General features: G+C 43.9%; 1 protein-coding gene across 1 annotated transcript in view; it reads left to right on the forward strand.

Annotated features, from left to right (window-relative positions):
• The window catches only part of ATP8A2 (ATPase phospholipid transporting 8A2), a 649,053-nt gene that overhangs the window by 456,213 nt on the left and 168,873 nt on the right, over positions 1–23,967 (forward strand). The window contains exons 29-30 of the mRNA XM_033236971.1: positions 3,568–3,690; positions 5,820–5,898. Of these exons, the coding sequence (XP_033092862.1) occupies positions 3,568–3,690; positions 5,820–5,898 (202 nt within the window). The remainder of the gene's footprint in view (positions 1–3,567; positions 3,691–5,819; positions 5,899–23,967) is intronic.

A 23,967-nucleotide genomic window follows, 5' to 3' on the forward strand; every position in this document is an offset into this window, starting at 1 on the left:
AATCACTGTTATTGACAAATAAGTTGGAGATTCTAGAACTACATTCCCATTCTAGGGTCTACATGTGTAATACATGAGAATTTGATTAGCCTTAAAGATGATCTTTCAATGTATTGAGGAAAGTTTGGCCTCATTAATTATGTTGTCACAACTGACTCTTTATTTGGAAAAAAAAATGGACTCCTATATAGAAAAATTAATTCCAGATATATTAAAGACTTAAATGTGGAAAATAAAATAGTAAAATTCTACAAGACACTCCTGAAAACATGTAATTTTCATGGAGGAGAAACTTCTGTAGCCACAATTGGACACGCAGAAGCATTTCTTGGCCATTTAAATATTAAAAGCTTTTATATGGCAAAAGAACCCACTTTAAAAACCAATAGACAAAGAGTACATTTGCATGAAATTTCATAACATAAAGACAGAGTTGTTATCTATTCTACTCAAAGAGCTCTTTAAAAAGAGGATAAGCCATGGATACAAAGTAGACAAAAGACATGAGTAGACATTCCACAGAACTGCAAATGCAGATAGCCAACAAATGTATGAAAACATGCTGAAACTCACTGGTAGTTGGGGAAATGCAGCTTTTTAAAGTTAGAAGTAACATCTTCAATTTTTAAGACTGGAGAACATTAAAAGACCAATGTAACAACCTTTGCTGATAGGGAAATAGGGAAAAATCTGTGATTGTCTTTTGCAATGGGAGAGGAAAATGCTTTCAAAATCCTTTGAAAGGCAGATTCTAGTAAAATTAAAAATGCAGGTATCCTTTTAACTCTGCTGCTGGGCCTTCTTCCCATAGAGATAAAAGAAAAAGCATGTATGTTATAATATAGTATAGATATGTAGTACATGTTTGTGGTAACAAAGAACTGGAAAGAAAATGAATGCCTGTCAGTGGGTGAATGGTTAAAAAAAATGGTACATCCGTACTATGAATTATTATGAGAGCATTAAAAGACTGCATTAGCATCAAACCCAAGGGACTTGGGGGTCTTTCTGTAATGCATTGTTTATCGAGAAGAACATGATGAAGAAAAATGTGTATAATGTATACTTTTTTGGTTGGCAGGGGACAGGGTCTCACTCTGTTGCCCAGGCCGGAATGCAATGGTGCAATCATAGCTCATGCAGCCTTAACCTCCTGGGCTGGAGCAGTCCTCTTGCTGCCACTTCCCAAGTAGCTGGGACTACAGGCACACACTACCTCGGTGTGTTCTGTGAAATTGTGACAGGGTCTTGGTGTGTTGCACAAGCTGGTCTCGAACTCCTGTCTTGCCCTCCCAAAGTGCTAGGATTGCAGGCAGGAGCTACCACGACTGGCCAGTGTCAACGTTTGATGAAACAAATTATGATCCCTAATTTGTGTGTGTGTGTGTGTGTGTGTGTGTGTGTGTGTAGTATGCAGTATGCTGTAGGCAGAGTGGAAAATGTGTAGGCATGCTGGGCTTCATTATAGCATGGTGATGAAGGGCAGGGGAGAATTTGAAGATGGGTAGAAGGAGAGCTCAAGTTTAAAAAAAAGAAAAAGACTGCCACGTAAACAGTAGGCACGACATCACACGTACACACGGAGGCAGAGCAGTGGAGGTGAGGGTATGTACTAAGAAAGTGTGCATGGCTCCTGGCTTCTGGTAGAAGCTCTGTCCAGCTATAAAACAGACAACTTTTGTTGTTGTGAGGGAAGTGAGTGCAACAAGTCTCCTGTGGATTTCTCCTTGAAGTCTTTGTAGCACATTGAAATCCCAGGGCTGCTTTCCATTCTGCTGTGGGCTGAAGGAAGAGCCTGAGAGTTTTACTGGCTCTACTCACCACACATCCAATTGGCTGCTCCCAGTAGACTTGGGAACAGCTTCCTCTGGCCACACACTCCATCTCCAAATAGCTAGTGCGAGTTCAGAATTCTCTTGCAGATGCACGTCCAATTCCCACAGGCCTGAGAGCTTGCTGGGCTTGTGGGTGGGGATTTGAGGGATGCTCAGCAGCAAGTGACCCAGTCTCTGTGAACCATTCCCAGAACCAAGCAGAAGGACCCTCAGGGCCAACATGTCCTGAGTTAAAATGACATGTTTCTTCCAAGCACCTTCTTCAGCGCCTGCTTTATCTTTCTAATACACAAATGTGAGTACAGGTGAAAGTCAAAGGTCTTGCAAGACACCGTCTGCCCAAGAACTCATTGTCACTGGAGACTGTTTGGTCTGGTCTCCTTCCTGTCCTTGCCTTACACCGCACCCCTCAGCCAGCCACCATCCTGTGTATCTTAGAAGGTTCCTCGTCCAAAGACAAAATGACAACAATGTAAAGATTGAATTGGCTTTTATTAGCCATTCTGGAATTGGGTAGCATCTCATTCCATGAAACAGAATGAGTGCTCTGATGAGCTGAGCAGAGGAGGCCAGCTTTACAGGCAGGAAGCGGCTCAGGAAGCAGAAGCAGAGCAAAGAGTGATGGGTTGTTCCAAAGTGACTTTCTTTACAGAGTTGAAACAGAGAGGACTTCCGCATCATGCTGCCTCAGGCAAACTGGGTCCTTCCTGGTGCCCAGGTAAACTGGTTGCTGTGAATCGCCTGTGTTTTTTGTTTGTTGGTTTGTTTGGTTTTGGAAAACTGGCCTGTTTTAAAGTTTAGTTTGATGGCACAGCTCTTAGCACAAGTAACTCCATTCTGGTTTGGTCAGGTCTGCTGGGGCTGAGTGCAGGAGCTCAGTCCAAACAGTGGCCTTCTATAAACTTTGTTCAACACCTCCAAACAGGCATGCTGATGTCTCAGCTTTGTAAGGGGTGCGTCTCTCGTGGGACTGCTTCCTCACCCACATCCCTATCATCTTGCCAAATCCTGTTGGTCCAATACCTTGCAGGTCAGATACTCTTTGGTGCAAGAATCCTTTGGTGACTCTCCCTTCTCCTTCTGTGTCCTCCCTCAACAGGTATAAATAGTTTTGCAGAGCCCTCCGTTTTGTGTATTTATCTCTATGCCTGTTGCCCCACTCCCCTCCCCGACCTTTGCAGTAGATGGCGTTCCTGGAGGTCAGGGACCTGATTCCTTTCCTTCTTTCTTCTGTTTGTAAATCTCTCCATGCCTGGTGCTTATCACAGTATCTAGCCCATAATTCATTTATAGTAAACGTCTGCTAAATGAATAAATGGATGAAGTACATTATGCTTCCTGAACTTTTAGTATAACGTCAAGATGGAAAGTTGTAAATTTTACCTCTGCTATCGTGAACAGAAAACAAAGCAGCACTTCACAGAGCTAACTGTGGCATGATTCCACGTCAGCCCTCATTTGACAAAGGAAGGTAGTTGCTAATTTAACAAGAAGTCTTGGCTAATCGGATAATGTATGATGTTTTTAGTGTTCAGTGTATTCATTTGATAGTGATTAATGTAAAATGGTCTTTCATTTATTTCCTTTGTTTGGAGGGTGTCTGGGGATCTGTGAATCATGAAGTCTCAGGTTTGGACTTGACTGGAAATGAAGTCATCATTTGGTAGAAGGGAACACTGAAGCCGTGTGGGTCGGAAGGACTGCTCTTAATGGCTCATTGTTCTCCCTGCAGATTTTCACCGCCTTGCCGCCCTTCACTCTGGGAATCTTTGAGAGGTCTTGCACTCAGGAGAGCATGCTCAGGTTTCCCCAGCTCTACAAAATCACCCAGAACGGCGAAGGCTTCAACACAAAGGTAAACAGGGTGTGATCTCAGAATTGTCACCTCAGAAAGGCATGGCTGTTTGATTCTAGTCATCTGCCTATGAGATATTTGAAGCTTGAGAAAGAACATTTGAGAAGTGCTAAGAACATGATCCGCTCGCCCCACCACCACCACACACACACACACACACACCCCCACAAGCCCAGTGAATTCAAGACGCCTTCTCAGGCGACGGGTCCGTGCCGTGTGGGCTGCAACCTCCGGTCCCAGCATGTTGACTGCTTCCCGCTTCTCCCCGTCAGCCCCTGACATCAGTGTGGGCAGCAGTTCCCACAGCCCAGGTTCAGGATCCGCTGTCAGAGACCCCCCTTGTGCGGTCCTGCAGCCCTATGTGGAGGCCCGATGGCAGCTTACCTAACTATTGCTGGGTTTGTCATTTGAAATAAAATGTGTCTTTAGCTGGTGTATGAAATTGTCTAGATATGAACTCGGGGATCCCATAAGTTGCAAGGGTTTTGTTTGGTTTTGTTTTTCTGGACCAGAGAATCAGAAAGGAGCCCAAAAAAAGGTATAGATGATCCTGACAAACCCAGCCCAAAGCTGGGTGGGGTGTTAAAGGGGTCGGCAGTCTCAGACAGCAGAGGGGTCTGCCACACAGATGCCATTTGCAGCTGAAAGTGGCAGAGTGCTCGGGTGACCCCATCCAAAGAAAAGAGAGATGTGTGCCTGGGCGCGGAGGGGCGAGATGTGAGCATGTCTGCATGGCCTTGTTTCTGCCTCAGGTCTTCGTTCAGGGGGGATTCAGAAGTTTAGACAGAGGTCCGTTGCACAGTTGACCTCCAGTACTGTGTGCTGGTGGCGGTCACGATTTGCGTGCGTGCTTCCTGGGCGGTCAGTGAGAAGGACGTAGGGAGTCACCTCTCCAGGCCTCAAGGAGCGAACAGTCTCCCAGGGCCTCTCTTCTGAGCCAGATGTTCCTGACGTCCCTGCAGCCGCCGCCTTCTGGGGAGGCTCACTAGTTTCCTCCGAGGCAGGGAGGAAACAGAAGGGCTCCTTATTGGTTCTGCCGTCTCCCATATCCAAAGAGACCTGAGGGACTCCTTTTACCAATCCTTGTTGACTGTGATTCCATTAATGGGAAAATATGACCCATTTTCACTGCATTATTTACATAAATCCATTTTCTACAGAATTTGAATGCAAAGGCCATTTGAGGTGGGAAGTAAGTAGGAGCTGAGGATGCACGGAAACATCTGCAGGCACTTTGAAGAATTTTTTTTTTTTTTTGGATAGGTCAGAGATGGTGCAAAATGAACATTTAAAGCAGGGGGAAATTCCATTGTCTTATAATAAAATTTTTCACTATTTTCTGTCGTCTCACCACTACTTAGGCTCAAACTATATGATAATTCCCAGGGACAACTGGTAGATGTTTAAGTAAATTTAATCTGGCTTTAATAGTTAATAATTCTGTCATCACAGTGGTTAAAACAATGATTGTGATATATTAGTGAAACTAAAGTTTAGAATAAACTAAACCTTGCGTCCTTTTTTCTGACCTTTAAATATTAAAATAAAGGGAACTTTCAAATATGCATATTATCTAAAATCCCAAAAGTAATAGAAAAAGTTGAATGAGAGGGATTTGAAGTAGTAAAACAAAACAGTGAGAATGCCGTGCAAAAATTTACGAGTGCAATGTTTTCAGTGCTTTTAAGACATCCCATCCGCCCCGATACAGTTTGTTAAGAAGAGACACAGTTTTAGTCTCTTCTTAACAGTTTTGAGCTACTATCCTTTCTTTGGATGTTTGTAAAGTGTTGTTGTCTCTCTTACAATGCTAAAGAAAACTGATCAGAATGAATTTTTCACATGTGGATAGATTGTGTTGGTCTGCATACATGTGAGTAGATATTTAGGTCTTTGTAACTAAAGTAATATGATCTGGAGATAATCCAGTCATTTTATGTAAAAATGTAATAGTTGATTTGGGTGAGGGTTTTGTTTTGTTTTGTTTTTCAAAGTCAAGAATAATGTGCTACTGCTGGAACCGTGCAGCGCTCGGTCAGGATCCTTCACAATGTGGCGTTTGTTACGAGTTTCACAGAGGTCAAGCATTTTGGGGCAGCTCCTGACTCCCTTGGTTTGTTTTTCCTTAGGTTTTCTGGGGTCACTGCATCAACGCCTTGGTCCACTCCCTCATCCTCTTCTGGTTTCCCATGAAAGCTCTGGAGCATGGTAAGGGCTGTGTGATTTCACCTGTCAGCAAGGAGTTTTGCAGCCGCTCTGCTGCCTGTGTGTTCACAATGTTTTTTTCCAGTTCTGCAGAACGAGAGATCACAGGAATACATTTTAGAGTGAAAACATACCTAAAGCATAATGAGAGCTCGTCTCAGGTTTATAGCTGGTAGGTTTCATCAGTTCTGGCTTCGAGAACCCATTTTCTTTCCAGTTGACTGGATAGTTTGGGTACTAGGAATTCTCAACTCAGTTTGTAAACACTATTTGAGTCAGAGATCTTCAAGGAAAGCCCTGTACTATAATGAAATGTTGATGCTTTTTGTCCGTGCTTTGAAATTCTCTGTTAATTACTTGGACTTTTATTTCCGAGCCTCCCCTACCCATATGCAGAATAACTCAGATCTTATAGGAGTTGGATCTTATTCCTAGCTTTCTAACAGTGTCCTGTCCTTGATGTATGCCTTTTGAAATTAGGGTTTGAGAACTAATTCTTTAGATTGATGTTTGTCTTTACAGCGAGAAGAGGATATCTGAGAACTGTGGCAGACTCGTGTTTTTCCACACTTCTTAATACATCCAGAACGTGGCCTCCTAAAGAGACATATTTTTATTCTCAGAAAATAAAAATGTATCATGAGAATGCTACTCTTTCATCCCTCTCAAATAGTAATAATCCCCCTGGGAAAAATTACTCCAAATGTTGACTAGACAAGGCCCTTTATTGTTCAAAGAACCAAAGAATATAAAGTTTCCAAGCGTCTTTGTTTCTGTGTCAGTGAGTTTTTAGGCTTCCAACAGAAATGATTCATCCTCACTGATATTCTTTAACCTATTAAATACTGACAGAGAAAATGCGTGCACTGCCATTTTCTCATGCCACGTGAACATATTCTTTCAATTTCATCAGAACTCCTTTTCCTTTAGAGGGTTCCTAAGTCTTTAAATCAGAGAATACAATTTTATGCTTTCTAGCCCCACCCCAGAAAAGAGCATTCTAGTGAAATCGTTGTCTTTTAACGTGAAACCCTTCTTGTGATTCATCTTTACTCAGTGGATTTAATTTATTTTCAAATGGTTTTGTAAATAAGAGTGTGTAAGTAGAAGAGTTGGGGATGTGATTTTGTGTCAGAGGTTGTGATATTTTGGTGACAGACTCAGCCATCATTGTAGCTGGAAGAATTAGTGATGGGAAGTGGTATGTCTGATGAGCATAAGAGAAATTTCAGCAATCATCCTTCATACGTGAGCCCAGACTTTAGTACTTTAGAAGAGTCTGCAAATAGCGTGAACTAGCCGCAAGTACTCTCTGAAGACCCCTTACCACTTCTTATCTAGACATACTACTGTGGTCCTAACTCAGAAGTGCTTGCCTGTTGACTCAGAAGCTTTACAAGATGGTCATTTACTTCCCTGCTTCAAAGGAACTAATGTGGCCGTTCTGCAGTGGAGACGATGGTTTTCTAATCCTGGAATTACGATCACATACATTCATGAGGGTGGTGTCCCCATGACCCAAACACCTCCTGTCAGGCCACAGCTCCCAGCACCTCTGCATTGGGGATCAAACTTGCAACACATGAGCTTTGCAGGCTGCATTCCAACCAGAGCAGATTTGCAAATGAATAACTCTAGTACAAGGTAGAAAATAGCTATTTCGAGTAAACCATAGATAAAATGCTATTAGATGTCAGAGGACTGAGAGATGCCTTTCATTTGGAGTTATTAATAGCTTCCTAGAGGAGGTAATATTTAAGTTTAGCCATGAAATCCAACAGAAGGAAGAATCCAGCAAAGTGGGGAAATGAGGACAGGTGTGGAAAACTGAGCAGCTGAAGGGTGGAAGATGGGGAAGTTTAGGAAGGCAGATAAAAGCTGAATTACAGAGGGCTTTGAGTATGAGGTTAAGAAACTGGGACGTGGCCAGGCGTAGTGTCTCATGCCTGTAATCCCAAAACTTTGGGAGGCCGAGGTGGGTGGATCATCTGACGTCCGTTCAAGACCAGCCTGGCCATCATGGTGAAACCCTGTCTCTACTAAAAATACTAAAATTAGCTGGGTGTGGTGGCAGGCACCTATAATCCCAGCTACGTTCGGGAGACTGAAACAGCAGAATCACTTGAACATGGGAGGTAGAGGCTGTAGTGAGCCAAGGTCATGCCACTGTACTGCAGCCTGGGCAAAAAAGGAAAACTCTGTCAAAAAAGAAAAAAGAAAAGAACGAGAAAGAAAGAAAAAGAGAGAGGGAGGGAAGGAAAGAGAGAAGGAAAAGAAGAAGAGAAAGAGGAAGAAGAAGAAGGAGGAGGAGGGAGGGAAGAGGGGAAAGAAGGGAAGGAAGGAAGGAAAAGAAAGGAAAAGGGAGGGAGGGAAGGAAAGAGAAAAGAGGAAGAAGAAGAAGGAGGAGGAGGGAGGGAGGGAAGAGGGGAAAGAAGGGAAGGAAGGAAGGAAAAGAAAGGAAAAGGGAGGGAGGGAAGGAAAGAGAAAAGAGGAAGAAGAAGAAGGAGGAGGAGGAGGAGGGAGGGAAGGAAAGAGAAAAGAGGAAGAGGAAGAAGCAGGAGGAGGAGGAGGGAAGAAAGAAGGGAAAGAAGGAAAGGAAGGAAGGAAGAAAGAAAAGGAAGTTAGGAAGGAAAAGGAAGGAAGGAGAGAAAAAAAGAAGGAAAGCAACTGGGACTTAACTGTTTAGACATTGAAGGGTCAGTATAGAATTTAGATCTAGACCTTTATGATCAGGGCAATTTGGGAAAATAAACCTGTCATGTCTTGTAAAGTGAGCGGTGGAAAGAAAACTACTGGTAGAGATTCCAGGGGAAAGCTTAGGGAGGGTTAAACCCAGGAATGGGATTGTGTTTGGAGAAGGTGTTTTGAAAGGAGCTTCTTTGTTTGCTGAGATTGTAGCATATCTGTGAGGTAAGAGGCTCTCTGAGGGCGCAGTGAATGTAGATATCAGCAAGCCAGGCACTGCCTGTCCTGCCCTCTGAAGGCTTACCTGAGGTCAGAGTTGTTGGGCAGGAATTTCGTACATGTTGCTTAATTACCAGTGCACTGAGTCCTAGGATCTGTGAGTGGAGCTTGTATAATAAAGAGACACAACCTAGTCTAATGAGTCCAGGTGCGTCTTCTTCCAGGAAGTGATATTGAAGTTCTTAAAAGAGGAGTAGGGGGTGGTCACGTGGGACAAGGGAGATGTGGGACAAGGGCCTGGTTGGGAGAAGGAACATTCCTGGCCAGAACCACGCAGGTGCATAGGACCTTAGCTGCTGAGGCCATGGGAAGTATTTTAGTGGGACTGGGGGTGCCTGGACTCTGGACTCTTCTTTATCCACCTCTGGTGAGAGGCTTGGGACACTGGGCACTCCTGCCCTGGACTGGAAAAACCAGTAACTTCCTGCTGTGCGTGACTGCTCATATACCCCCTGCCCCCCAATTGATATGTGAAAACCTCAAACTGTAAGGTGATGGTAGATAACATAGGGCCTCTGGGAGGTGATTAGGTCCTGAGGGCGGATCTCTCAGAAATGGGATTAGTGTACCTATAAAAGGGACCCTAGAGAGCTCATTTGCCCCTTCTACTATGTGGGACTGTAGCTAGAAGACATCACCTGTGAGGAATGGGCCCTCACCTGACACCACAACTGCCACCTCCTTGATCTTGGACTTCGCAGGCTCCGGAACTATAAGAAATGAATTTCCAGGGGTTATAAGCCATGCGGTTTAGAGTATTTTGTTATAGTCGGCCGAAAGAACTAAGACACTCCCTCTCCTTCTTTCCCTATCCTTCTGGAACTGTCAATCAAAACACATCTCTACACATTTCTAGCATCCCCCGTGTAGTGGGCAGCCACCCCTAGTCAAGACAACTACAGCATAGAGAGGAGGTAGGGGCTGGAAAAGGGGGAAATAAGTGAGGGAGGATCTGATCACTAACAGCTGGTGGGGGGGGACTTTTTCTCAGGGCAAGGTTGGAGGTAGGAGAGTTATGTGATGAGATTTGCCTGTAAAGAAGATGAAGACTGCTCTGTAAAGACACATGTAGGACCTGGCAAGAGTGTGCCAGGACCATGCGGTGGCACAGGACCTGAGCTGCAGAGGCCATGGGGAGTATTTTTAGTGGGAGTGGGGGTAGCAGGGATTTTTTTGGTGGGGATGGGAGTGGCAGGGATAAAGACTGTAAGCACCAGAGGACCGGGATATGCCAGCTGACTGGAGGACTTGTTTATGTGTGCTGATTTGCTGTCCTGAGTACAAGTGAATTCTTGTTACACTTTTTTTTTGAAACAGAGTCTCATTCTGTTTCCCAGGCTGGAGTGCAGGGGCGCGATCTTGGCTCATGCGATCTCTGCCTCCCAGGTTCAAGCAATTCTCCTGCCTCAGCCTCCTGAGTAGCTGGGATTACAGGCTCGTGCCACCACGCCCGGCTAATTTTTGTATTTTTAGTAGAGATGGGGTTTCACCCTGTTGGCTAGGCTGTCTTGAACTCCTGACCTTGTGATCGGCCCACCTTAGCTTCCCAAAGTGCTAGGATTACAGGCCTGAGCCACTGCGCCTGGCCTTATTACACTCTTAATTGTCATTTAGGAGAATGTATATCCTCCTCACCCCCAAAGAGGCATAGGAACATGGTACCAGTTTGAGACAAACTAGGGCACTGTCAAAGCCGGGGGCCCTTGGTCTAACAGAGGGGCGCCTTCTGGCCTCTCCCCCTCCCCCAAGAGCTGCCTGAAGCTGTCCCTCAGATGCCCACCCACATCCAGAGACCCAGAGGAGTTTTGTTTGACTAGAGTAGTTTAATTTCCCCCTTGGTACGGTGTGGATGATGTCACAAAGACAGGAGGTTTTACTAGAAAATTCTGCCTCCACCATCTGTGGAGAGAACCTCAGGTGTAGATCAGCGGTGTTCACTTGGGGCAAGGCAACAGAAACACACTTCTTGTTGGGAAGAAACATTTTCGAGAAGGTATATTGTTCATCTAGAATGCTTCCAAGAATTCTGCTTTGCTTATTTTCATGTGGTTTTGGAGAGACTTTTCAAAGCACTCCTTTGCTGATGGAGTTTGTGATGATTCATTTCAAATTTCAAAATAAATTTTTCCACTGAAGCAATTCAGTAAATCAGATTTCTTCCAACCATCACAGCCGTACACTTACTGCCATGGTCTGCCTGCAGCTCCTCACCTTTGATCTGGAAAGCGATGGTAGGTTAGACCTAGGATGTCACCTTCACGGGACCCAAGTCCATCCGGAGCCGTGGTGTCAACCCACACCCGCGTTTCCTGTTGGTGCGTCCTGTCGGCAGAGCTGAGCAACCCTCATCGAAGTGTAATGTTATTGGCAAAATAATACAAAATCGGTCTTGATTTTAAAAAAGGAAGTGTTCAGATGATAAAATTTAAGAGAGAGGTAATGGGAAAGAGACTATACTTAACAGAAGAAAAGAGCTCCTAAAAACATTTGTTCTTGATTCCCCAGAGTCCACACCGTAGAAACTGTTCCCTCACCCTTTAAGGAGAATACCACACAGATTCTTAGGTATGGGCACTCATTAAGCAACTGGGCCTTTCGACATTTTTGGAGAAGGCTATTTTATAATTTTTAATAAATGTGCTCCTGTAAGACCAGGCATGTTTTACATACTGAAATAGTGGTGCACAGGTATAAAATAAAACTTAGTGTGACTCTCTTTGCCCATGGCATTGTTGGGTCATATTAGTTTAAACTATTTCTGACCCTTACTTTATTACTGAAAACTTGAGTATTTCATACCATATAAATCCTGAGACTTGCGTCGTTTCACATTAAGCTAAATTTGGGCAAGATTGCCGGTGTTCTCTGAGACTGCAACTTCTTCAACTCAATTATTCACTCATTTTTGTAAAAAGATAAAAGAGTGGCTGGGCAAGGTGGCTCATGCCTGTAATCCCAGCACTTTGGGAGGCCAAGGCAGGCAGATCACCTGAGGTCAGTGTCAGGCCTCTGAGCCCAAGCTAAGCCATCATAGCCCCTGTGACCTGCACATATTCATCCAGATGGCCTGAAGCAAGTGAAGAATCACAAAAGAAGTGAAAATGGCTGCTTCCAGCCTTAACTGATGACATTACTTTGTGAAATTTCTTGTCCTGGCTCATCCTGGCTCAAAAGCTCCCCCACTGAGCACCTTGTGACCCCCCACCCCTGCCGACCAGAGAACAACCCCCTTTGACTGGAATTTTCCGCTACCTACCCAAATCCTATAAAACAGCTCCACCCCATGTCCCTTCGCTGACTCCCTTTTCAGACTCAGCCCGCCTGCACCCAGGTGAAATAAACAGCCTTGTTGCTCACACAAAGCCTGTTTGGTGGTCTCTTCCCATGGACGTGCGTGACAGTCAGGAGTTCAAGACCAGCCTGACCAACATGGTGAAACCCCATCTCTACTAAAAATACAAAAATTAGCCGGACTCGGTGGCGCATGCCTGTAACCCCAGCTACTTGGGAGGCTGAGGCAGGAGAATTGCTTGAACCGGAAGGCAGAAGTTGCAGTGAGCCGAGATCGTGCCATTGCACACCAGCCTGGGTGACAAGAGCGAAACTCAGTCTCAAAGAAAAAAAAAAAAAGATAAAAGAATATGTTATCTTATACCAGGCTCCTCCTGGGTTCTGGGGACACAGTAGTGCATATAGCAGAAGAGTTTCTGCCCTCATGGAACTGACACCTAGAGAAGGCAGGATTTGAACAGGAAATGTTAGCAAAGCAGAAGGTCAAGGTCAGGTGGAATGTCTTCCAAGGAGAACTGACTTGGACTGAGCTTTAAGGACTGCTTCCTGGAGGGTGTGGCAACAGTTGAAGGATGAGTAGGAGTGAGGTAGAAGAAGAGGAGAGAGGAAAGCGCTTCAGGTTGCAGGAATGGAATAGTTGCAAGAGAAAGATGGCATGGAGCAGTCGGGGAGTAGATTGTGAGACACAGATTGCCTTGGGATGGTGAGAGTGGAGACAGAGAAGTCAGACCTTTCCAGGCCTTTGGGAATAAATGAGCCTTTAGGAGTATAAGTGCAATAAGGTCATTGGCAGGTTCTAAGCAGGGAGCTGTGCAGTCCGATTTATTTTAATATAACCACACAGGCCAGAATGATGATTAGAGTCCAGTTCCTGGGCTGTTGCTGATCTAATTTAGCCATAATGGCACTTGAGAAAAGTGGATGGGTTGGAGGCAAAGCTACAAGGACTCAGTATTGCATTAATTAATAATCCCCTTCTCCACCTGGTTGCACAATGTCCTAAACCCACCAGAAGAGTGTGCTAATGCAGTCATAAAGGGCAACAAAATATTATATTTTACACTAAGGTACGTGAAACAATCCACTCACATTTTGTTCCGCATAAAGTCACCAACAGTGTTGTGTGCAGCATAGAAAAGATCTCAAATACGTTTAAAAGATTCAGAGACAAACATTAAATGCTAAATGGGACAGGCAAAGAGGGTAATAACTCCATGTGGCCTCTGCCATCTGGGAAGACCTGCAGAGAGAACAGTGTGGTGGAAGTTCATAAAACCCTGAAGTTAGTGGAACTTGCTCCCTAAAACCTAGAAACACAGAACATTCTGGGATTCTTTCAGATTTACACAAATGAAACCACAGCTCATAAATCTGTGTAACTGGTTACTAACCCAATCATAGTACGTTTAAAATATAAACGGGTTTCCCAATTCAAATGCAAAATTTTTGTTTGTTTTGTTTTAAATGCAGTTATGAACTGTGGTAAAACTCTGACTTTAGCTATTTTTCTGTATTGTGACAGTGTACCTCACACATCCTGAAACCCAGAATTGGGCTGGAAGGGTCATTGTTTTCATTCAGTTTAATATTTCTTGTGTTTCAGTGTCTCTTTTAATAAACTGTGGTGCGTGTGTTTTAGACAGTTGGGTTCGGTGTCATGTTGTAAGAAGTGTGAGCCAGAGTTCCTAGATTTCACTCTTAGCAGGAAGTTGAATCGAGATGGATTAGCCAGGGAAGCTCACCGGCTTAACCCAGTAAAGATTTATTTGCCACCCATGTCCCTAGCCAGTGGAAGAGTGCATTGTTCACTGGCGTGTTGAGTATATTTTTCTTATTTTCCGTATTCCCGTTGCACTGGCATTAGGAGCCTTGATTCCGGAGAGACTGTCCTCCCAGGGCTAGCTAATTCCTGAAGATAGCAAATGCCTCCCCTGCCTGCACCCCTTTGACATACAAATCAAGCGTGAGCCCACACCCCCTTTGGTAAAGCCCCCCTCCTTTATCAAACTCTCACACACTGAGCCAGTGTTCCTTCTGCCCAACAGCACCCCAGGCCAGGTACCCGACAACTGGGGACCGTCCTTACAGCCCCGAGCCTGCCAGAATTACTCCAGTTATACAATCGTAAATGTCCTCGTTTAGCATACCTACCCTGCCTCACCGGTTCCTCCCTGTGAGACCCCCAGGAGAGGCCTGGGCCATGCTCAGCGTCTCTCCAACCTCCTGAGTTCCGTGGTGCTGCCTGGCATGGCTTTGCCTGGCATGCTGTGCCTCCTGCTTCTAGCATCTGTGAGTGTGAACTTCTGCCTCCATCACCATCATTCCAGGTCTGCCTGTCTTACTGTATCTGTTAAAACTAAGCCCGCTTCATTTCAACACAGTGAGGCTCCGGGAGTACACCCTCAGCCTCAACACTGGAAGGGGAGAGACAGGATGATTTGCAGGGCAAGGATCATTTGTTCTTACCCGTGTCTGGCAGGAAGAGATCCATCAGTTCTGCCCACATCTGATTGGCAAGAACTAGTCCCAGGGCCTAGCACGGTGTGGGGTGCTGGGGGATATCACTTAGGTGTGTACCCAGGAGTAAGAAACACGTGTGGCCTCGCTGGGTGACTGCCTGAGCATTGGTAATCAAGTTAACTTTGCATCATTTTTACTTCCTTTTTCACATTTATTTTCAGTAAACAAAAGTGATAAAAGAGAAAGATTGAAATTTAAGTTTCGTGTCCTTAACTTCATCCAGCAGAAATGGCAGTAGAGGAGAAAATCCAGCAATAGGCTTATATAACCAGGAGCTTCACCCAGCAGCGCTGGTTGTGAATGTAATTGTAATCACTAACACTTGTATAAACCCTGCTTTTTATAAAGCAACCTCCAATACTTTATACTACTCTTTACGGGGAGGAAAAAGTAAATTTTCTCTTCATGAATTCATAGTGTCGGAGGCAGAAAGCATAATTTTAATTCTAGTACAAGTACTACAGGCATACGCAGGTTAACTTCTAAAAGTTTGTAATTTAGTGACCTGAAAGTTGGAATACATCTTCACTCTTGATGTAAATCTAGAAGTCGCTAGTTGGGGTGCGCTTCCTCTGAGCCACTGGAGTCTTGAGAGGCCCAGAGAGTAAGGTGGGGGCAGGGGCTGGGTCGGTTAATGTGCTGGAATCCTGGCTGCTCGGAAACAGTGCTGCTGGAAGCTCCTGAAGGGGAAGGAGGAGAGAGGAAAAGCAGGAGAAACTTAGTATCTGCTCTTAGACCAAAATGTCTTGGCAAATGCCTTGGAGTTCAGGGAATGGTGCCACCTCTCCCTCAGTTCTCCCTCCTGAGCCCTGCATAAGTGTGATGCCTGCATTGTTCAGTTCAGCTGTGCCACTGATTCTGACTACATCTAAAGTATACATGTAAATTCAGCCCATCTGTTTTCATGGTTGTTAAACCCTGTCTCTTCTGACCACTATGTTATAACGTTGTCTTGAAATTTTGCCTTTGTCAGAGCTATTTCTGAATACATTTTGTGGTTTAGCTGGATGATGATGTAATGCTTTTAATGAGCATTTAATTGAAATGGCATCTTTATAAAATGGCATCAACCTAGCTCTTTGGAATATTCTGAAATAAGTTCCTTGATCATTTTGTCTGTTTAGAAAATGAGACATGCTTTTCTTATAAATTGTGGCTTTTCCCACAAATATTTTCAAAGAGATTTTTGCAGACAACGTTTTTGGGCTGTTACTGCTAATGTTGGAGGGCCCGTGTGGTTTTGTGCCAGTTGTTCACAGTAAGCTGGTTTAGTGACTGTTTCCAGACCTCATTTGGCTAATCCTATGTTAATTATGTCTGTTCCTGAACCCCAGCCAGATTTGACGACTGATAGGAGTCTGGAAGAACAGGCTCACCTGCTGCCCTGGGTCAGTGGATCCTGGAGCCATATATAACACTGAATTGTCTCTAAGAGAGCATCTGGGACTGAGTTTCTGTCTCTTTCATTTTATGGTACTTTTCATGCATGCCATAAGCCCCATCATTATATTAGGTTTATATCACATGCAATCATAGATCATTCTAAATGTGACTTCGTATTTTATCAAAGCAAGCACATGGGGAACTTGTGTTACCTTTGTTGTTGTTGTTGTTGTTTACCCGGTAGAAATTGTCCTCTGGATTTCTGAGATGGGTGATGCCCTCCTCTCTCATCTCAGCCCTCACCAAGGGTGGACCTCATCCTGGATTTGCAAAAGGCTAACTGATCTCAGTCTAGTTCCGGTAAATGCCTGTCCCTCTGATGCAATGGGGAGACGAAGCCTTCTTACCTTTCTCCTTGGTCTTTAGGCCTTTGTGTACCAATGATGGGTGTCTGCAAGGAAGAGCTTGGCTCTTGGAGAACACAGGTTTGGTGAGATCACATCTCTCTGTATGCACTTTGGATGAATTTCTTTTATAGAGACCTTTTTTGGAGCCTCATACATTTGACCCCTGCTGACCTCACCACTGTAGCCCCACCCCCACCTCATCAGCTCACCTTTCCACCTCTGTGCCCAATACAGGCTGGTTTTCTTTTTGCCTGAAATGTCCTTTCCCCTCTCAACTGACCCCCACTCCAATATCCATCTCTGCTCCCCACGCTACTTTCTCTGAAATTATGCTCTTACCACGGTTTGCACAGACGGTGGGTAAATACTGTTCCGAAGGCTGGCTTGGGGAACCCAACTGTTCCAGGTTTGGGATTTTGTCCCCCTTTGAAAACATTCACTTGAGATTTTAAATATCTGACTAAAATAAAGACAGGGAAGACTCTCAGAGTGGTAGAATTGTAACAGAGCTGTTCAGATTTCAGCTCAGTGAGAAGGAATATCTTGTCAGCAACCTGCTTCAGAAATAAACTAGACAATCAAATGAGGTTTTTCCAGCCTGCATTATCAGGAAGCTGTAGCTTGGGAACACCTTCACGACAAACACTTTCCTAGGACTTCTTTTCTCCAGGAGTAGCTTACTGGCAGGTTTTAACAAGAAACAACACCCACAGTGTTTGCCTCTAAAACAGTCGAAACAGAACCATCTAGTCCCCGGGGCTTCCCCACAGGGTGTGCAGGGTGATGACTGTGACTCGTTTGAAGGACGCTGTCTTTTCAGAGGCTCTTGGCAAGTCCGAGAATCTCACCTTGGTTCGGGAGTTTCTCCTCCAAAGCAATAAACTATTTATTTCCAGATGGTGTTAGCTTTGCCTAGGGAAGGAGATGCTCTTTTCTAGGCTGAAAACTAAAATGCATCGCGGAGTTATCTCTCCAAAACGAGGAACTGAAATATTAGGCTTAGCCCATCTTCATTAAAGTTTAATGCTCAAATTACCTTATGTGTTAACATTTTATTGAATGCCAGTAGCATTCACTGTCATGACAAGTTAGAAATTAATGCATTGTCGGCTGGGCGTGGTGGCTCACGCCTGTAATCCCAGCGCTTTGGGAGGCCGAGGCAAGTGGATCACCTGAGGTCAGGAGTTCAAGACCAGCCTGGCCAACATAGTGAAACCCCGTCTCTGCTAAAAGTACAAAAGTTAGCCAGGCATGGTGGTGGACACCTGTAATCCCAGCTACCCAGGAGGCTGAGGCAGGAGAATCGCTTGAACCCAGGAGGCAGAGTTTGCAGAAGCTGATATCACGCCACTGCACTCCAGCCTGGGTGACAGAGTGAGACTCTGTCTCAAAAAAAAAAAAAAAAAAAAAAAGGAAAGAAATTAATGCATTGTCAAACTCTAGAAGTTATATTTTAAAAACATCCTTTAGATTTCTCTGTTTCTGCTGTTCTGCCAAATTGCCAGCCTCCTGTACATAGTCTTAAGGGCCCACCTCCACGCAGGTGTTCTCTTCATAGGCTAGCATTCAGTCCTGAATGATCCAAGGATTTGTCTCTTGTAAAGACCATCCAGCTTCATGAATTGTGTTGCTCTGTGCTAATGCCTCATGCTATTTATTTTATTTTCTTTACAAAATTTTATTTTTTCTTTTTTAGAGACAAGGTCTCACTCTGTCACGCAGGCTGGAGTGCAGTGGCACGATCATAACCTCAATCTCTTGGGCTCCAGCAACCGTCCTTCCTCAGTTTCCTGAGTAGCTGGGATAACAGGCACACACCACCATGCCTACTTCTTCATATTGGTTCTCTCTCCTGATTGCGTAGAGGATTGTATCCCACCCCGTTGTCTCCTCCTCAGCCTGATGGGAGAGATGAGAACTCTTTCTGTTAGACATTCTCTCTTCAGTGTAGGTTCTCTGTATTTACTCCACCTTCTCCTTTTTCTTCCCTCTGAGGCAGTGGTTCTCAACCAGCATTGATTTTTGCCTCCCAGGGGACATTTAGCAATGTCTGCAGATATATTTGGTTGTCACAACTAGGATGGCTGCTGCTGGCATCTAGTGGGTGGAAGCCAGAGATGCCTCCAAGCCATCCGCAATGCACAGGACAGCCCCCAGACAAAGAATTATCTGGCCCAAAATGTCTGTAGTGCCAGCTTTAAGAAACTCTGGGCTAATGAAATGCCCACACCAACTCAGAATAAAAGGTCAAGTCTCCAGGTGTTCCTGACACTCCTGGAGTTGTTCACTTTCTGTGCTTCCTTATGTGGTACAAAATTTCATATGAAATTAATTTTCATATGATTTCAGATTTCATATGAGTCTAATTTTCTGTCCACCACAATTCTCTCCTGGATATTTCGTTACCGTTAGGTGTCAGTATTTAAAATGAGTACTTCTTAGTCTAATTATTTTTTTTGTTGAAATTATCTTCTGTCATTCTTAGGAGTCCATTTTTCTGACTCAGTTAATTAATACAAACTCTCCTTTACAAAATTTACAGTTTCTTGGCCGGGCGCCATGGCGCATGCCTGTAATCCCAGCACTTTGGGAGGCCGAGGCAGGTAGATCACCTAAGGTCAGAAGTTTGCAACCATCCTGACTAACATGGTGAAACCCTGTCTCCGCTAAATATAAAAAAAAATAGCCAGGCGTGGTGGCACATGCCTATAATCCGAGCTGCTTGGGAGGTTGAGACAGAAGAGTCACTTGTACCTGGGAGGAGGAGGTTACAGTGAGCCAAGATCGTGCCATTGCACTCCAGCCTGGGGAGTGAAATGGCACAGCCAGGGGCTTCTGGGATGAGAGAGGCCTCCTTGGGAGGCCCCCAGCACCCGCTAGGCCTCACCACTTCTCCCCTTTGCCTGCCTCAACATCCCCCTGAGTCCCTGCCAGCCCGCCCATACCATCCTGCGGCCTCGCCACTGCCCGTGGGCAACAAGAGCGAAACTCCATCTCAAGAAAAAAAAAAAATTGCTGTTTCTTACTAACTGTGTGACCTTGAACATATTTGACTTCTCTTTGCTGCATCAGGTTCCTCATGTGGAATATGCACAAAATTATACTATTTCATGTAGTTGCTAAAGTATTAAAGGAGCTAATATATGTAAAGTGCTTAGAACTGTGCCTGTCATATAGTAAAGAGCTTATATACAATATTTTTTAAACATAGAATTTCTTGGCCAGGTGCAGTGGCTCACAGCTGTAATCTCAGTATTTTGGGAGGCCGAGGCAGGCGGATCACTTGAGGTCAGGAGTTCAATACCAGCCTGGCCAGTATGGTGAAACCCCGCCTCTACTAAAAATGCCAAAAATTAACCAGGCGTAGTGATGCACACTATGTAGTCCCAGCTACTCGGGAGGCTGAGGCAGGAGAATCGCTTGAACCCAGTAGGTGGAGGCTGCAGTGAGCTGAGATTGTGCCACTGAACTCCAGCCTGGGTGACAGAGCGAGACTTTATCTAAAAAAAAAAAGAAGAAAATAAATAGAATTTCTTATAATGTCTAAAAAATTTGTTTATTGTGTGTATGTCCATAAAATATGAAACACGTTCTAAGTCCTCCCTGTTAAATAAATGCTTTGTATGTTTTAGTGCCTGACTCAACCAGCATTAGAAATATTGGTATTAGAAGAAAATTCAAAAAGTTGTCAAACCAAAACCACACATTTTGATTTTCAGCTTAGTCTCCCATGCCTGCTAACCCTTTCGTCTAATCAGAGTTTTCTCTAGGGCCCCTTAGGACTAATGCAGGTGGCACTTTAAGCATAGACATCATTGCTCTTCTCAATTCAGATGCCTTCATGAGCATTTGGCCTGAGGTGGAGATGAGGAACGACATCCTAAGCTATGTTGAGGAGGGAGAAGATCTGAGACTCTCAGATTTCTGCTGTTAAATCCACGGGGCTGATTTAGCAGCTAAGAATACAGGCCTTAGCCTTTTAGAGTTTCGTATCTGAAAGGAGCCTTAGAGATACCTTAGTTGTCATCATCTGCATCTGATATAAAAATCTCCGTTTTATGGGTGGGGAACTGACACTCAAAACTTAAAATTTTAAAAAAAGAAATAATGGCAGAGCTGGAACAGAGAGCGGGGCTGCAATAGGGTCTGGTAACTCTCATTCCTGAGACTCTCTCCACTAACCCTAGTTCCCTTCTGTCCACCTCATGTTTCTTTGTTTTGTAATATGGTCATGTTTCATTGCTGTCTGTTCTTCCTCTCATGAACTTAAAATATGAATCATTTGGTACCACATTTTCTTATGTCTTCCTGTATTCATATGACCAGAATCAGTATTCTCCATCCCAAACACTGCTGTTTGCCTACACACTCCAGCCAAAAACTTTCTTGATTCCCCACATTCTTGTCTACCCTACATCCAAATCATAAGAAAATGGTTTTTTGTTTGTTTTTATAAGAGACAGGGTCTTGGGGTCTTGCTCTGTCACCCAGGCTGGAGTGCAGTGGTGATCGTAGCTCACTGCAGCTTCAACTTCCTGGGCTTAAGGAATCCTCCCACATAGCTGGAACTACAGGCATGCACCAGCATACCTGGCTAGTTTTTAAGAATTTTTTTCATAGAGATAGGGTTACCCAGACTGGTCTCGAACTCCTGGGCTTAAGCAGTCCTCCTGCCTCAGCCTCCTACGTGCTGGGATTGCAGGTGTGGGCCACTGTGCCTGGCCAAATGCTGTCATTTCCACCTTCAAAATATTTCCAAGTGGCTTCTGTCCGAGCTACTCGGGGCCTGCATTGTTCAATAGAACTTTCTGTGAGGATGGAAATGTTCTGTAGCTGTACTGCCCAATACAGTAGCCATTAGCCACAAGTGGCTGTTGTGTATTTAAAATGACTGAGGAACGGAAGTTTTTACAGCAGTTTTATTGAGCTATAACTTACATACCATCTAATCATTTAAAGCATGCAATACTACGGTTTTTAACATATTCACAGAATTGTACAGCCGTTACAACAAAACATTATAGAACATTTTTATCACTCCCTAAAGAAGGCTTATATTCATTAAGAATCACTCCTGGCCGGGCACAGTGGCTCACGCCTGTAATCCCAGCACTTTGGGAGGCTAAGGCGGTTGAATCACCTGTCGTCAGGAGTTCAAGACCAGCGTGACCAACATGGTGAAACCTCATCTCTACTAAAAATACACGTGGTAGCACACGCCCATAATCCCAGCTCCTTGGGAGGCTGAGGCAAGAGAGTCGCTTGACCTGGGAGGTGGAGATTGCAGTGAGCCAAGATCAAGCCATTGCACTCCAGCCTAGGCGACAGAGTATTTTTTGAGACTCCATCTCAAAAAATAAAAATAAGTCACTCTCTGTTTCTCCCAAGCACCTCCAGTACCTGGAAACCACTGATCTGCTGTCTGTCTCTGTAGATGTGCCCACTTCTGGATATTTCATAGAGATGGAATATGTGGCCTTTGGTGTCTGGCTTCTTCACCTGGCACAAAGCTTTCAAGGTTCACCCACGTTGTAGCATGTATCAGTACTTCATTCTTTTTTATTGCAAAAGTGTTCTATCATATTGATATACCACATTTTACTTACCAATTCCCAGTTGATGGACATTTGGGTTATAAATAGGCTATTCTGAATAAGGAATAATGCTGTTCATTATTTTAAGCTATTATGAATAGTTATAATAATGGTGCTATGGCATTTAGGTACAAAGTTTTGTGGGTTTCATTCATATGTTTTCATTTCTCTTGGGTGTGTACCTAGGAGTAGAATGGCTAGGTCACATGGTAACTATGCATAACCCTTTGAGAAACTGCCTCACGGTTTTCCAGGTTTGCACCGTTTTACTTCCCCACCAGCACTGTGTGAAAGATCTAATTTCTCCACATCTTGTTATTGTCTGTTTTCTCGTAGGCACCCTGGTGGGTGTTAAGCGGTATCTCATCGTGGTTTTGATTTTATATTTCCTTGATGGCTAATGATGTTGAGCTGTTCTTCATGCAGTTACTGGCCATTTTGATACCTTCTTTGCAAAACTGTCTATTCAGATCCTTTGCCTATTTTTAAAATTTTTTTTTTGGGGGGGGCTTTCTCCTGTTGAGTTGTAAGAGCTCTCTGTGTGTTTTGGATGCAAGTTTCAGTACATAATTTGCAAGTACTTTTTTCCATTTATCGTGCTGTCTTTTTATTTTCTTGGTGTTGTCTTTTGAAGCACAGAAGTCTCCAATTTTAAAGAAGTCCAGTTCATCTACGTTTTTCTTTCCTCACTGTGCTTTTGGTGCCATATCTGAGAAACCATTGCCAGATCCAAGGTCATAAAGATTCATCGCTATGTTTTATCATAAGAGTTTTATAGTTTTACAACTCAAAAACAAAAAGTCAAATACTGCATGGTCTCACTTATAAGTGGTAGTTAAGTAATGTGTACACATGGACATGACATGTGGCATGATAGACACTGGAGACTCAGAAGGGTGAGAGGGTGGGAAGGGAAAAGGTGACGAGAAATTCTTTAATAGGTACAATGCACGTTGTTCAGGTGATGGAGACACTAAAAGCCTAGACTTCAGTCCAATATATCCATGTAACAAAATTGCACTTGCACCCCTTAAATTTACATCAATTAGAAATGATTTTATAGTTTCTATGATCCATTTTTTAAAATTTTTATTGTGGTAAAAACATCAGCTGTGCCATTTTAACCGTTTTAAGCATACAATTCAGAGACATTAATTACAGAATGTTATGCAACCATCACCACTGTTTTTCCAAAAATTTTCATCACCCCAAACTGAAACTCTGTGCTCATTAAGCAGTAACTCCTCATTCTCCCCTTCCTCCCTAGCCCCAGGTAGGAATGAATTTTTTATTGTATTTTATTTTAATTAATTTAATTGTAAACAACTAAATGCAGCTGTTGATTACCATATTGGGCTGCACAGTTATAACACGACTAGTATCCTCTTGGATAGACTGCAACAATCATTTCTAAGCTGGCTTTGCATTTATTATTATCCCATTTATGGTTATCTATGGTCCATTCTCCCATAAAAGCTGGACTATTCCTTTAAGAACATAACTTATTCCATTTCATTCCCAGCTCTGAACCTTCCAGTGATTACCTAACACAATTAACAAAGAAATCCAAGCTCTTTGTTGTGGTCCGCATTTGTCTGCCCCTCTGACTGTCTGTATTCTCCTTTTCCTTCTCCCAGTGCCTGCAGCCCCCCGTCTTTGTAATGATCCTTGAGCTCATCAAGTGTATTGAGACTCTGCAGTTTCTCTTCTCTGCCTGGAACACTCACCCTGTAGATGCCCATTTAACTCTCTCCCTCATACCATTCAGATCTGCTCAAATGTCACCTCCTCAGAAAGATTCTTCCAGAGCTCCCTATCTAAGATAGCAAACCCTGTCACCGTGTATGCTATTACTCTACCTTATATCTCCTGTGTTTTATTCTTATTTTTTATTAAGACAGGGTCTTACACTG

This window comes from Trachypithecus francoisi, unplaced genomic scaffold (genome assembly GCF_009764315.1).
Source record: "Trachypithecus francoisi isolate TF-2019V2 unplaced genomic scaffold, Tfra_2.0 Contig01461, whole genome shotgun sequence".
In the NCBI taxonomy this organism is placed as follows: domain Eukaryota; kingdom Metazoa; phylum Chordata; class Mammalia; order Primates; family Cercopithecidae; genus Trachypithecus; species Trachypithecus francoisi.